Source organism: Astyanax mexicanus, chromosome 11 (assembly GCF_023375975.1).
Source record: "Astyanax mexicanus isolate ESR-SI-001 chromosome 11, AstMex3_surface, whole genome shotgun sequence".
NCBI classification, from domain to species: domain Eukaryota; kingdom Metazoa; phylum Chordata; class Actinopteri; order Characiformes; family Acestrorhamphidae; genus Astyanax; species Astyanax mexicanus.
The window spans coordinates 43,843,490-43,858,734 of record NC_064418.1 but is presented as its reverse complement, the minus strand read 5'-3'; the positions used below and the strand labels follow the sequence as shown (position 1 = coordinate 43,858,734).

The following is a 15,245-nucleotide window of genomic DNA, read 5'->3' as shown; positions in this document are numbered from 1 at the left end:
AGTATTTTAGTACTTAAGTACAGTAGTGTAGTAAAAATAATACCCCAGTAGATACAAATTCAGCATTTTAGTACTTATGTACAGAAGTGAAGTTAAAAATAATACTGCAGTAGATACAGATACAGCATTTTAGTACTTAAGTACACTGTAGTTAAGTAAAAATAATACTCCAATAGACACAGATGCAGTATTTTAGTACTGTAACTGGGGGGTCTCTGAGGTAAGTTAGAGGACACAGGACTGGTCATTTACCTGTTCGCAGTGTCACAGACTACCGTAACAGTAACACTAACGATAATAAACCATATAAGACAGTTTACAGAGAGAGCTGGTCAGAGACACAGTTTTTTTTACTTTATTTTATTTCGACAGGAAACAGAGACTGAGTTTTTCAGTTGTAGTTTTCAGAGGGAGACATTTCAGTGCACTCGCTACAAAACAGCCGCCTCTAAAAACTACAATACCCGAAATGCTCTACCCAAACATAAGCAGCAGCAGCAGCAGGCTAGCTCGGCTAACAGTGAACTAATCTTACCATTTGGAGCAGAGCAGCAGCTCTCGGAACCGCGCCGCCGCCTCTCGGGTCTTCACCCAGCCGCGCGCTGACTCCACAGGCGGTTCTGAACCCATAGCGGCCCGGTAAAGATGATTACAGAGCGAAAGATCCACACCGGCCTCCCTCCGTGTTTACACTGCCGCCGCTTCCCGCCAGTAGCGATGCAATCGGAGTTGCCAGGTCCATCAAAAACATCCTCTTCAAAATCAGTCTAAAACCTGCCCTTCAGAAGCTTAAATTAGCCCGAATTATATGTCTGTCTCGCGTTTGAAACAAATGGCAAAACAACTATGAGTGTACGACTTAGTATTTTGTTTATAAGGGATTTATCACTATTGCTTAAAGTCATTAATAATATTATAGCATTAGTTTAGTTTTATTAGTTATTTTATAACAGTTTTATATCCCAGTCAAAAACATTTAATAGTAAACAATTTGCAAAAAAATATTATTATTATTATTATTATTATTATTATTATTATTATTATTATTATTATTATTATTATTATTATTATTATTATTTTCTGTCCCTCCTGAACTCTCTTAATTCCTCTTTAACAATTTTTTTCCTCCAATTTTTAAAAGTAGCCCAAAAAAACGCACCTCGCCACCACTAAATTTTCACCCGCGACTTGATTTTCAAACAAGCCCAATTTGGCGGGGAAACCGCTAACCTGGCAACTGTGAATGCAATGCAGGAGGGGGTGGGGTCTAAAACCTGCACTTTCCATTGGTTCTTAGGAGACAGGGTTGGAGATAGGGTTGCCAGATCCACACAAAATCTGCTAACCTGAAAATGAAACTCAGGGCCGGTGTCCTGTCAAGTTGTTTTACCATGTCAAATTGTGCTTCCCTAATGTATATTTAACTGTAAAAATATAAAAAGTAGCACCATATTACACACAATGAATACTTAAAAAAAACTAGTTATTTAAGTTTAAGTTTAAATTTATAGGTACGACATGATACCATTTTGGTTTTCATGTTTTATACGACTGGTCTATATACAACCAATTTCCTTACATTTGCTATCTTATTCATTCAAATTCTCACAGTATTATTACTTAAAACATATATGATGAATACTGTTACTATAATGAATAATTGCTCTTCCAGACTTTAGAGGTGCCGCCCCTGATAGTCCTTTGATTTTCTTATTTTATAGGAGTCTAAATTCTGGTCCAACCAAATAAGCATTTTGTTTCTAATGTTGCCATTTAATTATTCCAAATTCTTCCAGTAACATAAGTTGAATTTAAACATGATTAATACTATGCAAAATACTGCATATTTTTAAGTGGTTTCATTTGAAAGCACTTTGATTTTCTTCTTTAATACGACTTTAAACTGCAATCTATACAAAATGTAATATTTAATATACAGTGGATTTAACCTAATAAAACAGATGTTTCCACTGATTGTGGAAAATTCACACTAGACCTCGAGCAGTTTGGACTGTGTGTCTCTCCACTCTTCCTCCAAACTCTGGTCCCTTGATTTTCAAATGAAATGTAAAATTTACTGATGATCAGTGATGGTTTGGAGAGACATGTCATCTGCTGGTGTTGATCCACTTCATGCTTCCCTCTGCTCCTGACAACTTTTATATTGATGTAAGTTTCATTTTCCAGCAGGACTTGGCACACTGCCCACACTGCCAAAATAATATATATATATAATATTCTAATATAATATTCTAATTTTCTGAGACATTGATTTTTGGGTTTTAACAATAAAAATGGATCATTCTGTCTGTAATACATCTATATAATAAATGAGTTTCATATTTAAAACTGAATTACTGAAATAAAGTAACTACTTAATGATACTTAATTTTTTGGAGATGCACTAGTATGTAAGAAACTCTTACATGCTTTTTTCACTTTTTTCTTCTTATTTGCACATGTGAAATAATAGCTTGTGTAATTTGCATTCCTTTCCTTCTACACAGCAGCCTTCAGTGCATCCCTGACCCTCAGTGGCTGACAATGGCATTATAATGACTAATTTCATTTCTCACGAGGGCCGGCTCTGATATGACTCTGATGTGAGGAGCCACTTGTTCCACGCACAATAAGATAAGTGACGAACAGCTTGCATTTTGAAAAATAGCTTTAATGTATAAATACGTTTGGTACATTTTTAAAAAGAGGAACTGTGCCTTGAAGCGGTGCGAGGAAAGAGCTGATGAAATATTCAGCACATGAGAGATGTGCCTCGAGAGGAAATATTAATGAGAATGAAGATGTGCAGACATTGAAGAATCATTTATATCTCGGAGCCAAAACGGTCTTTGTGATTTATACCGGCCTCAGAAGTAGCGCGGCATCGGCGCTGCCAGCGGTTTAAAAGGATGAGACTGCCACCCTGCATGCATAGTTAATGCGGTATTGAGTAACCAAATTATGGTCATCTGTTTGCATTCTTAAGGTTCCAATGATGGGCTTACAGTAAACAATAGAAACAACAATAGGAGTTTGTTGGAAAGATTCAGAGCCTTTCGGAATTAGACACAGTCTGAACGGCTGAACGGTGCATATACTGTATCACTTATATCCCCACTCAGAGAGAATAGGCACTTTCGTTGTAATATTGCAATGAGCTCATATATATGTATATATGTGTATATGTATGTATATATATGTATATATATATATATATGTATATATGTGTATATGTATGTATATATCATTTCTGTCAAGCCAAACAAATTTGTACATCTGAAATATCAACTTTTTAACTTTCAGAGAAAGTCAATGGAAAAATATTTTATTTTAATCATTCATTTTGAGCCATTTCTATTGGTCCATTTATCATTCATTTAAAAAAAAACTTTTTGCATTATAGCAAGGATATACATATATATATATATATATATATATATATATATATATATATATATATATATATATATATATATATATTGCATATAAACAACTGATTGTATACAGTAGATGTAACAGAGGTTTTTTTTAACTTCATGTGGCAAAACATGATATATTTGGCTGATATCTGTACCGTATTTTTGGCCTCATAAACATAGAAACATATACTTGCGCTTCAAAAACACAGGAAGAACCCAAGAATCAGGTTAATTTTCTCATAAGGTGCCATAGATACTTCATTATTTAATTAAAGGAAAAAGCTAAAAAAAAAAAAGAAAGATATAATATGATGTTTAAACAATAAGTGATTTTGTTGTCCATTATAAAAATTACAGTACCATGATACAGCCTTCAGGAGTTACTATATATTAATTTAGTCAAATATTTAACATGGCATTTTCTGTAGTCCTTCACTGTCGCTGTGTGCAATCCACGATCTTGTCTTCCTACGAGTCAACGGCGCTGAAAGTTTCAAGACTGTCCGCGTCTGAGGCTTCGTTGACTTCCTCCGACTCCGTGCCAGCCTTTCCCATCGCGAAGTTAATGAAGACCTGCAGAAGAAAGACGAGACAAGAAAGAAAATAGACGACTTGGGTCAGTTTCTGCACCGCGCTCACTCTTACACTTCATTTCTCCTGACTTACTTTCTGTCTTTCTTCTTAGCGGACAAGAATATTTGATTCAGCGAGGAGATCCAGGCTACTCACTCACTCACTCTCTCTCTCTCTCTCTCTTCTCTGCCTGACTCAATTCCCCCATCCCTCCATCTGTCAGTCAGTCCTTCACCCACCAACATCTCCCCATCATCCTTCTTTTTCTCATTTACTCTCACTACTTCCATTCCCTCATATTCTCTCTCTGGCGGTCCCTCACCTCATCCAGCGTGGTCTGGCTGACGGAGAAGTGTTTGATCTGCAGTGCAGCTTTGTTCGGCTCCAGCTGGTCAAAGATGTCAGCCACGCCGCCGGGAGCCAGAGGAACGTGATACTCCACCATCGCCGAGTGATGATCCTGCACAGGCAAAACAATGAAGAGCACCACAGTTAAATTATGCACCACATCTTAAAACAACACATCACCACACATTACTAATTACAATTTTAGAATCAAAATTATTATAATAAGCTTATAAATTAGTCCCTTTTCATCTTAATCAGCTAAAATTACCTTTAATTCAATTTTTTTAATTCAAGGTAACAGCAGAGTCCTGGCTACTGTTTGTAACTATATGAGGCCAGAATGTGAGAAACCATATAAGCAATTAAGCGTTTAAAAGAAGTTAACTTGACAAGTATCGTAATCATGTGAAAAAAACAATCTTTACAGGAGAGAGAGAAAAAAAAAACTTTAAAACTTTCAATAGAAGTCAGTGTAAAAAAAGATTATTTCAGGCCATTTTGAAGTATTTCTATTGGTCCGTTCATCAAGAAATTTTGGCATGGGAAGAGACTGTTTGCTCAAATTATGTAGGAGATACTTGTTTTTCATTGGACAGCAACTAAATGGACATTACATCTTTATTTCTAAAACAATGAGGTAATGAAGATTAACACATAAAACGTAAGAAATGTCTAAATTTAAAATGTAATTAATAGAAATAAAAAAAATAGCCTGTATGTTTTTTCTATGCCCTAATAGTTAATTATTCTCACATTGGCTACAACTTATCCAGGCCAAATTCTTTAAACTGTGTGATGTCTTACATGTTTATTGCATGCACAGCAATATTACAAATCTACCACAGCATCTCAACAGGAATTAAGATCTGCAATATGACTTTCAATCCCAATTTATTTTATGTCCTTGAGCCATTCCTTTGTGGATTTACTGAAATATTGTTGATCACTGTCATGGTGCATGGTCCACCTTTGTTGTGGCTGCAATTTTTTTGTTTCATTTTCATTTATATTTATTAAATAGTGCACAGCACTATTTAGGCCCAGAGTCTTTCAGGAGCCAAATTAGCTGTGGAAGAGAAGAGCAAATAAAAGAAACTGAGAGCACAGAGCCCTCAGGACTGGGATTGAGAAACCTGCTGTAAACTACCTACCACTTAAAGATTCCTAACAAGAGTTTACAGCAAATACAACACAGGTTTATTGGCTTACAGCTTAAAAAGCTGGCAGAAGACCACCCTGCAGGGCAGCTTTAAATGCCCCTCTGAGCTCAAACAGGGAGCAAACAGATCAGTAACTTCAGTAAGTCTTCAGAACAAACTCATCAGCCCTGTCCATATTAAGTGTCTTTAGTAGTGTTGTAGTCAAGATTGATAGAGCCAAGTCCAAGTCAAACCAAGACTGGGAAAAAAATGGTACCAAGGACTAAGATTAGCTAGCTCGTTGCTATCTTTAGTTCTCTTCCCAGTAACATTAGAGTGTAATTTTGCACATAGCTAAGATTAGCTAGCTCATCACTCATGGTGGTTCTCTCCCCGGTAGCATTAGTATTTTAACTAGCTCATCACTAAGGTTAGCTAGCTCATTGCTAGCTTTAGTTCTCTTCCCAGTAACATTAGTGTGTAATTCAGCTTGTCGCTAAGGTTACATACCTCATCACTAAGGTTAGCTAGCTCGTTTCTAGCTTTAGTTCTCTTCCCAGTAACATAAGTGTGTAATTTAGCTCTTCACTAAGGTTACCTAGCTTATCACTAAGGTTAGCTAGCTTATTGCTAACATTATCTAGGCCGTGGCTAGCTTTTATTCTCTTCTTGGTAACATTAGTGTGTAATTTAGCTTGACGCTAAAGTTAGCTAGCTCGTCACTAACCGCAGTTCTCTCCGTGGTAGCATTAGTATTTTAGCTAGCTTGTCACTAAAGGTTAGCTAGCTCATCGCTAAAATTAGCTAGCTTGTTGCTAGCTTTAGTTGTCTTCCCAGTAACATTAGTGTGTAATTTAAATTGTAGCTAAGGTTAGCTAGCTCATTCTTAGCTTTAGTTATCTTCCTGGTTACATAAGATTAAGATAAAGATGAAAAAAATCTATTTCAAATTCCATTCATTTATATTATAAAATGTAAAAAAAAATATATATATTCCAATTTGCCCTTAAACAGCTCATCACTAGGGTTAGCTAGCTCATCGCTAAGATTAGCTAGCTCATCGCTAAGATTAGCTAGCTTGTTGCGAGCTTTAGTTCTCATCCCGGTAACATTAGTGGGTAACTTAGCTTGTCGCTAAGGTTAGCTAGCTCGTCACTAAGGTTAGCTAGCTGGTTGCTAGCTTTAGTTCTCTTCCAGGTAACATTAGTGTGTAATTTAGCTTGTAGCTAAATTTAGCTTGTTGCTAAGGTTAGCTAGCTCGTCACTAACGGTAGTTCTCTCCCGTTATCATTAGTATTTTAGCTAGTGTGTCACTAAGGTTAGCTAGCTCGTCGCTAAGGTTAGCTCGACCGCTCGTTTTTGTTCTCTGAAGACTGGTCTCCAGACTGAGCCCGGACTAAAGAACTACAACAGTAGTCTTTACCTTCAGGTAGGTGCTGGGAAAATGCTGCTCCATGAACCTGGTGATCGCATCGACATCACTGGAGGCTGTGGTTAGGTACATCTTCACAGTGAAGCCGCTGCCGAACCTGTTGGGTCAGCACAGGTTAGCTCCATTTCTCTCCACTAAACAAACAGCTGTGTGGAAGGAGTATTACGCTGATGTGTGGGTTATTGTGGGATGGAGCAGGAATGTAAGGAGGAGAATAAGAGAGGAGCAGCAGAGGGAAAGTGGTGACTAATAGGGTCGTGGCGACAGAGAGAGCGAGGACACTGACCTGTTCTTGATGTGCTGCAGGGAGCCCAGACACCTGAACTGGCCTTGCACCATTATAGCCAGACGAGAACACAAAGCCTCACACTCTTCCATGCTGAAACAAACAAACACAACAAACTCAGTAAAAAAATATATATATTTCCCTTATTGCCGAGGAAAAACTGTTTATTTGTCACAGCTGATTCTCCTTATAAAAATAATAATAAAAAATACAATAATAATAATAATAATAATAATAATAATATAAAATAAAAATAATAATAATAATATAAAAATATATATATATATTTTTAAACCACATTTTAAGCAAGCAAATGCATGCTTATAATTATATTAGTGCATCTCATAAAATAAAATAAAAATTGAAAAGTTACTTTATTTCAGTAATTCATTTCAAAATGTGAAATTCAGAGTGATCTAGTTTAAGTGTTTTTTTTTTTTTGTTTTTTTGATGTTTATGGCTTACAGCTAATGAAACCCTAAAAATCAGTGTCTCAGAAAAATAATATATATATATATAATATAAGACTGATTGGTACGTTTGGCAGTGTGGGCAGTGTGCCAAGTCCTGCTGGAAAATGAAATCCACATCTCCATAAAAGCTGTCAGCAGATGGCATAGCTCTCCAAACCATCACGGATTATCAGTACATTTTACATTTCATTTGCAAATCAAGGGAGCAGAGTCTGGAGGAAGAGTGGAGAGACACACAGTCCAAACTGCTCGAGGTCTAGTGTGAAGTTTGTTTGATGGTTTGGAGAGACATGTCATCTGCTGCTGTTGATCCACTGTGTTTTATTATCAAGTCCAAAGTCAGTGCAGTTTTGTTTTCCCAGGAAATTTTACAGAACTTCATGCTTCCCTCTGCTGACAACTTTTATGGAGATGCGGATTTTATTTTCCAGCAGGGCTTGGACTTACATATCTACGTTGATTGGCATGGTGATCTGGAGGAGTGTTCAGGAAAAAAAAATCATGTGTGCTGTTATCTTGGCAAAGAAAAACACTGATGCACCACTGACTGAGTACAACCAAGACAGAAGTCAACAAGCTGAAGTTCTTTGCTGTCTTGGCACGTGTCTCAGACATGTATACCCCTGTAAAAGGCATACTTTTCCCATCGTTATGATAGCAAAGGCACAATGGCTTGCCCTTAACAAAGCTGCATGGTTGATGGATCGCCTAAAGATTGGTAAAATAGGAGCTCATATTTATAACATATATTAATTACGTATTTTTATAATAATAAAATGTATGATCACATTATGCAACACGCTACAATAAATGTATGGAGCCGAATGGCTTATGTTGTAATGTGGCACCCTGTATAGTGATTAACTTTACCACTGTATCCAGACATAGTGAGAGGTATCAACAGATGCATACAACAATATCAGTCAAATTATTTATTTTTAAATATTTCTAGCCATAAGATTTTAAAAGTCTTATTTTTTAACTCTAAAGGAGTTCCATGTATACATATTTATTTTATACCTGTGTGATGTCAGCACCACAGCACATTTTCCCATCACTTCCTCAGAGATGATCTTCCAGAGGTGCCGTTTGGAGCGGGGGTCCATTCCTGAGCTGGGTTCGTCCTAACGGTGAGGAGAAAACCACAGGAAATAAATCAGCATTTCCCAAGCATGTCCCAGTGGACAGTAAGCAGATCAGTGCCTCTGTATGGTTCGGGGCATAAATGTCACAGTAGATGAGGTAAGGATTGAACACACAGCAGTGTGAAGTAGCTAAAAGCTGTAGTAAATTTCCCTGCCCACTGAACATCCCAGAAAACAATCCATTTTTAGCGCGGCGGTAGATGGGGCCGGCAGGTGGGCGGGAATGAGCTGATGGAAAGACGCAGGAGAGGCACTGAATGGAGAAATTCTAATATAAACTGGAAAAACAGTGGAGGTCAGCCTCACCAGCAGTAGGATCTGAGGCTTTCCAATCAGAGCCAGCGCAGTAGACAGTTTCCGGCGTGTTCCGCAGCTGTAGCGGTCGCTGATGATTTGTCTGTGGTAGTCCAGCTCCAGCTTCTTGAGCAGGTAGTTCACAACCTGAAATTCACAAACATTCATAGATTTGTTATTTATTTATTTATTTATTTATTTCTAATTCTCTCCCATTTTTCTCCGCAATCTATCTAGGCTGATTGTCCCACCTATTCAGCTGCTAATCAGCTGTATATCTCGTATCACTAGTGATGCTTTAACACAAGGATGGTGAAGACTAGCACATGTGAAGTCAGCCACTTCACAAACAGCATTGCTGAGTAGCATCACAGCGCGTTTGGAGGAAAGCGCAGCGACTCAGTTCTAATACATCAGCTCACAGACGAAGCCTTGTGCTGAGCGACATCACCCTAGGAGTGATGAGGGGAAAGAGCGCCATCTACTGTACCCACCCAGAGAGAGCAAGGCCAATTGTGATTTCTCAGGGCTCCGGCAGCTGATGGCAAGCTGCATGACTGGGATTCAAACCAACAATCTCCCGATCATAGTGGCAGCACCCCAAAACATGCATTGGTAGACAGTCGGGTATTGATATCACAAATAAGCAAACAAAATATAAGATGAAACTGTTGGACTGTTACATGATATTCTTATTGTATTTTTTGAGAAATTATGTATAGAAATGTACAAAATAAAGACATTATTGATTATTTTTGCCAGTTAAACTAAGGCCCATAAATGTAACCATATTGGTCAGGTTCTACTGCAAAATTCTTCTCTTTGCATATAGCAGAAAATGTATAGGTAAAAGCATAGAGTCAGCCACATTATGGCAACCCTGAGAAAGAGAGGGTCAAGCGCCTTGCTTAAGACCTAAGCGTGGCATCTAACAGCAAACACGCAACCCTATAATCAATAACCCAATACTCTAGGACCACTCTGACCAGAAGTACCATGTTTCCTCATGTTTCCCAGCTCCTCAATGTTTTCTTTCACAACTTAATGAAGCAGTAATTGCCCTCCACAAAAAGCTTCACAACTCGGACTCAAAATGTCGAGCGTGCGGTCCCAGCGCCGTAATGAGTCGCTCTGAACAGTGTTTTGATTAAATGCTTGTTGACATCTGACCCGCCGCAAAAAGCACGTCATGCATGCGGCATCCATTTAATTAATTGGATTCCTACATCAAAAGATCTAACCAGCCTCCATCCGAATTTACACAGCTCAGTGCGGACCTGCGACAAGCCATAAAGTGCTCTCAGTTTCAGTGGGTATGAATTAACCCCCGCCTGCCTGTCCTGTCCTGTCCTGTTTGAAAGGGATAGTGTGTGTGTGTTTCCCAAGGGTCATCAGAACTGGGAGTGTGCTTGTCTTGTCCTAGAGCGCTAAGCTAATGGCTAACGAGCCACAGAGGCACAGTGGAAGCAGCAACAGCAAGAGGCGATTGATATGGCATACAAATCATTCTCTTTATATGTACAGTATATTGAATATTATATAGATGAATTACACACAGAGTGATCTATTTTAAGCATGTATTTCTTTTATTCTTGATGATTGTGGGTTACAGCCAATGAAAACCCAAAAATCAGTGTCTCAGAAAATTTGAATATCATATAAGACCAATTCGTAATTTGGCAGCGTGGGCAGTGTGCCAAGTCCTGCTGGAAAATGAAATCTGCATCTCCATTAAAGTTGTTAATCAGTGGGAAGCATGAAGTGCTGTACAATTGTCAGGGAAAACACTGCACTGACTTTAGACTTGATAATAAAACACAGTGGATCAACACCAGCAGATGACATGTCTCTCCAAACCATCACTGATCATCAGTAAATTTTACTCCAAATTTCATTTGTAAATCAAGGAACCAGAGTCTGGAGGAAGAGTGGAGAGACACACAGTCCAAGCTGCTTGACGTCTAGTGTGAAGTTTCCACCAATCAGTGATGGTTTGGAGAGACATGTCATCTGCTGGTGTTGGTCCACTGTGTTACTATTCAAAATCAGGGGTGAAAAAAATGCTATCATAACTGTAGGTTGTTAGGTTGAGTTCTAGGTGGTTGCTTGGGTATGGCTTTGTGGTTGCTATGTTTTCTTAGGTGGAAAAAAATCCACATAACCGATAATCTTAGTGGATCAAATTCTGTGAAACCTTTTGTTAGTCTATACTTTTCTTTAGTGGTTTAAAGTCAGATAAGACAACTATGTTTCAATGAGTAAATAAACAGAAGAAACATTTCTAATGGTTCTTGGGCACTACTCTGTGGTTGTTATGGTATTATACAATGATTTCAAAGATACTGATAGATATATTGCTAGGTAGTTGGTTTTGTGTTCCAGGTGGGTCGGTTACTGGGGTATTGCTAGGTGGTTGCTAAGCAATGCCTGTCCTGTTTGAAAGAGACTGAAAGAGAGGGCCTTGTCAAGCCTTAATTATGCTATTCAATTTTGATAGTAATTCAAAATAATATTCGCAATAAAGGGCGAAATAAGGCTAACACAGCTCTACAGTGTCCTCACTGACTTCACTTTGAGCTTCTGAAGAACTCCATCAACTCCGTCAACTCATGTCTCTGTTTCGGGAGATGACTCACCGCCTAAAAGGCTCTGAAATTGTTCAGTGTTTCCATTAGTCTGAGCGGACTGTGTGCTGGTCTATGAGAAAGGTTCAAGTAGAAGCCATTACCTCTATCGCTGTGAAACTGTGAAGCGGCGGACCACATTAAAATGATAAAAAAAAATAAAAAAACATCTCAGTGCAGATTGTCGCCTTCCTAATGTCCACACTGGAGAGACACTCTAATGGCAGTGTCAGAATTAATGGCTATCACAAGTTCTGATCAGCATGGAAAGCAACGTCTCTAAAGATCAAAACACTGAAGATGAAGAGGAACATTACAGATGAGGAGATGGACACGATGTTGGACACTGGACATTTAAATGAGAAATGGCTCTCAAACTGGCCCACTGGGATGCACTCACCTCACATTTATTGGAAACCCATCCCTTCCACCATTGCTGGTGTAGACTAGAGTCCACAGAGCATGTGGTCTATGTTATCTACAGTCTACAGTAATGCACAATTTGTGTTAGTCATCCTCTCAAGCTTGCTCTTCATGAACGACCAGATTTTATGTAAGAATTTATGTGTTGCATCATGTTTTATGGTGGATTTAAAAATATACTAGTGCTAAAAAAATAGAATATAATTGGAAAATGTGAAATTCATATTTTATATTGATGTATTACACACAGAGTGATCTATTTTAAGTGTTTATTCCTTTTATTGTTGATTAATATAGCTTACAGCCAATAAAAACCCCAAAAACAGTGTCTCAGAAAATTTGAATATCAAGACCAATTGGTACTTTAGGCAGTGTGGGCAGTGTGCCAAGTCCTGCTGGAAAATGAAATCCACGTCTCCATAAAATTCATAAAAGTTGTCAGCAGAAGAAAGCATGAACTGCTGTAAGATTTTGTGGGAAAACAAAACTGCACTGACTTTAGACTTGATAATAAAACACAGTGGATCAACACAGTGGATCATGGTTGCTATTGTGTTGCTATGTACTGTATTTGCTTAGTGGTGATTTGGCAGTTTGTAGGATGCTGATGGGTAGCTGTTGTGGATTAGGAAAGTGACCACTAATGTATTGCATGGCTGGTACTCAGGTATCTCAGGAGGTTGCTACGGAGTTGCTAGGTGGTTACTGAGTGGTTGCACTGGTATTAAAAGTGGTTTGCATGGTGTTACTAAGTGATTTTAAGCTGAGTATAATTATTGTGTTGCCACGTGGTTGATATGATACAAAGTAAGTAAGTACAGTACAGTACAATATGAGTTTTTAATAAAGCAAACTATAAGAAATTCACTTCAGGATGCAAATTTTCAGTGACTAATCTCTCAGAGATGCTCTGCAACGCTACAGCAGATTCATTCATTTCTCTCTGGACACAATATCTGTTTAAAAGAGCCGGTTTGTCAAACTTGCCGGATCAGCACTGTCGTGATAAGTCCTTAAGAAATGCTGTCTCTCCGGGTTGTTTACTGCTAATGAAGATTTCACTAGAGCGGCCCGAGGCAGCTTTTCCAGAACTGCCCCTTCCCAATGATCTTGTGAGAATGGAAGATTAATTAGCTCCCTCTTTAATCAATATGGAGACGCGCCAGCCTTGGCCTGTCAAATTCAATACTCTGCTCATACCAAGCTCCCTCTGCACCGAGACTAAAGGGCAATACCCCAGTGAGGCCGTTCCCGCGTTATATTTAGATATATGTGGAAAGAAGTCAGTGCCCTGCAAATTGCTGACTACCACAACAAAGTCTCGCAAGCTCCCGAGCAAAATAGACTTTTAAAAACTTCCTGGGAGTATTTACGTCCGCGAATAAACCTGAGAAGCAGAGGAGAGTTAATGTAATAATCTCGATCTAATTTAATACCCAACCCGGTGCTCTTTTCCCAGCACAATGCAAATCAGTTGCGCTCGGTTCTGGTTCTCTGGACTGCCTGCACTGCATGATATTGTTTTTCTTCCTTAAATAGAATTATAAAGCTGATTTAAATCAAATAAGGCCTGACGATCAATACAGTGCAGCCAGTCACGAACAGCTCATGAAGCTGGTCACATTTCCAACTTTACCACCAGTCTGTTTCTGTCATTCCTGTTTCTTTTGTCATACCATATTTTTCCGACTATAAGGTGCACCTAAAATCCTATAATTTTCCCAAAAATCAGTGCGCCTTATGTATGATGTAATTCTATCAGACTGTTATTAAGAAGCAGTAAAGCCACTTTACTGCTGAATTACAGCATTATAAGGGTGAGTTTTCAGTGAGTCAAGTTTATCCAGCACTAAGGCTAGGTGCAGCAGCATTAGCATTAGCCGCTAACCACAGCTTTTTCACCGTTCAAAGGTGAATCTGCATGTTTAAAATAACTTTTACTTGTAGCTTGTGATCTCCCAAACTTCTCAGAGTTCGGCTTCATAATGGGACACTAAGCAGTCTGTCTTACCGTATGAATCTCTCTCTTAGCGATGCCTCTGATGCGAGCGTAGAAGTACAGATGCTCCTCTCCGGTCAGCAGATCATCCAGAGCATCCACCTGAGGGCAGTAACCGATGTTGATGCCCTCCGTCCTACAGTCTATCATGTCAACCAACCTCCTGGAAACAGAATAAGCAGGTTCAGTGCTGTCCAGCAACATCTAAACTAGGGCTACACAATATAGTGTTTCAGCACCATTAGTACACATATTGGAGGCATGCAATGTCTTGTGATTTTTTTTTTGTCATTATAAGTAAGCAATAATACACAAGAGGGAGTGCTATAACGTGTAATATTGGCACCGCTGTGCTGCAGTCATAGGCGCAAGAATAGATCATGTGACAATATTACAATAGTGACCATATTAAACGTTATAGCATGAAACTCAAGTGTATCTTTGTGATTATACCACAGTTCCATTATCGCTGTTTATTAAAAGATTTAAAAAAAAAATACGATCTGTTTATTACAAACACTACGCGTGTAAAATAGTTCCATTGCTGCTCTGTTTGTGGCTGCGCTGTTTAGTTTGTAAGCGCTGCATCGTTGCTAGGTTACCTGTGTATTGTCGGAGTAATACATATAGAGCTTCGGTTACAGTGCATTACCGGCTGATAATGGCACTCATAGTATGCCTCTCAGCCAATCACAGTGCAGGGTCGGAACTAACTGTGGTTATGAATTATAATCCAAAAATTCACACTGTTCACAATTTCAATTTCTTATCTATTTATTGATTACATCTGCCCATATCATTTACTATATCAATAAAGCATACCATTTAAAATATTACCCCCTCTCCCTTCCTGGTGAGACCTGCTGAATTAGAAGCTGGATCATAGTGATACCCTTGTTCCCTACTATTATTGCTAAATATATGCCCTATAATCCAGTCTGCCTTATGAAAATAGACGTCGTTGATAGAGTGCCTTATAATACGCTGCACCTTATTGTGCAAAAAAAGACTAATTTGTAATTTGTATTAAATCAAAGAGGTTGTTTTAATGTTACACTTTATCAGTGTGTACTCAAATACTGGACACATA

General features: G+C 38.5%; 2 protein-coding genes across 2 annotated transcripts in view; both read right to left on the bottom strand.

Moving 5' to 3' along the window:
- The window catches only part of bard1 (BRCA1 associated RING domain 1), a 52,238-nt gene extending 51,457 nt beyond the window's left edge, over positions 1-781 (bottom strand). Inside the window, exon 1 of the mRNA XM_022680072.2 lies at positions 536-781. Within this exon, the coding sequence (XP_022535793.2) occupies positions 536-630 (95 nt within the window). The 5' untranslated portion in view covers positions 631-781. The remainder of the gene's footprint in view (positions 1-535) is intronic.
- A 1,869-nt stretch (positions 782-2,650) lies between these two features.
- abca12 (ATP-binding cassette, sub-family A (ABC1), member 12) overlaps positions 2,651-15,245 on the bottom strand; it is a 134,090-nt gene continuing 121,495 nt past the window's right edge. The window contains exons 65-71 of the mRNA XM_049484972.1: positions 14,168-14,318; positions 9,122-9,256; positions 8,691-8,794; positions 7,198-7,290; positions 6,903-7,008; positions 4,315-4,452; positions 2,651-3,992 (exon numbers count right to left, since the gene is read on the bottom strand). Of these exons, the coding sequence (XP_049340929.1) occupies positions 3,888-3,992; positions 4,315-4,452; positions 6,903-7,008; positions 7,198-7,290; positions 8,691-8,794; positions 9,122-9,256; positions 14,168-14,318 (832 nt within the window). The 3' untranslated portion in view covers positions 2,651-3,887. The remainder of the gene's footprint in view (positions 3,993-4,314; positions 4,453-6,902; positions 7,009-7,197; positions 7,291-8,690; positions 8,795-9,121; positions 9,257-14,167; positions 14,319-15,245) is intronic.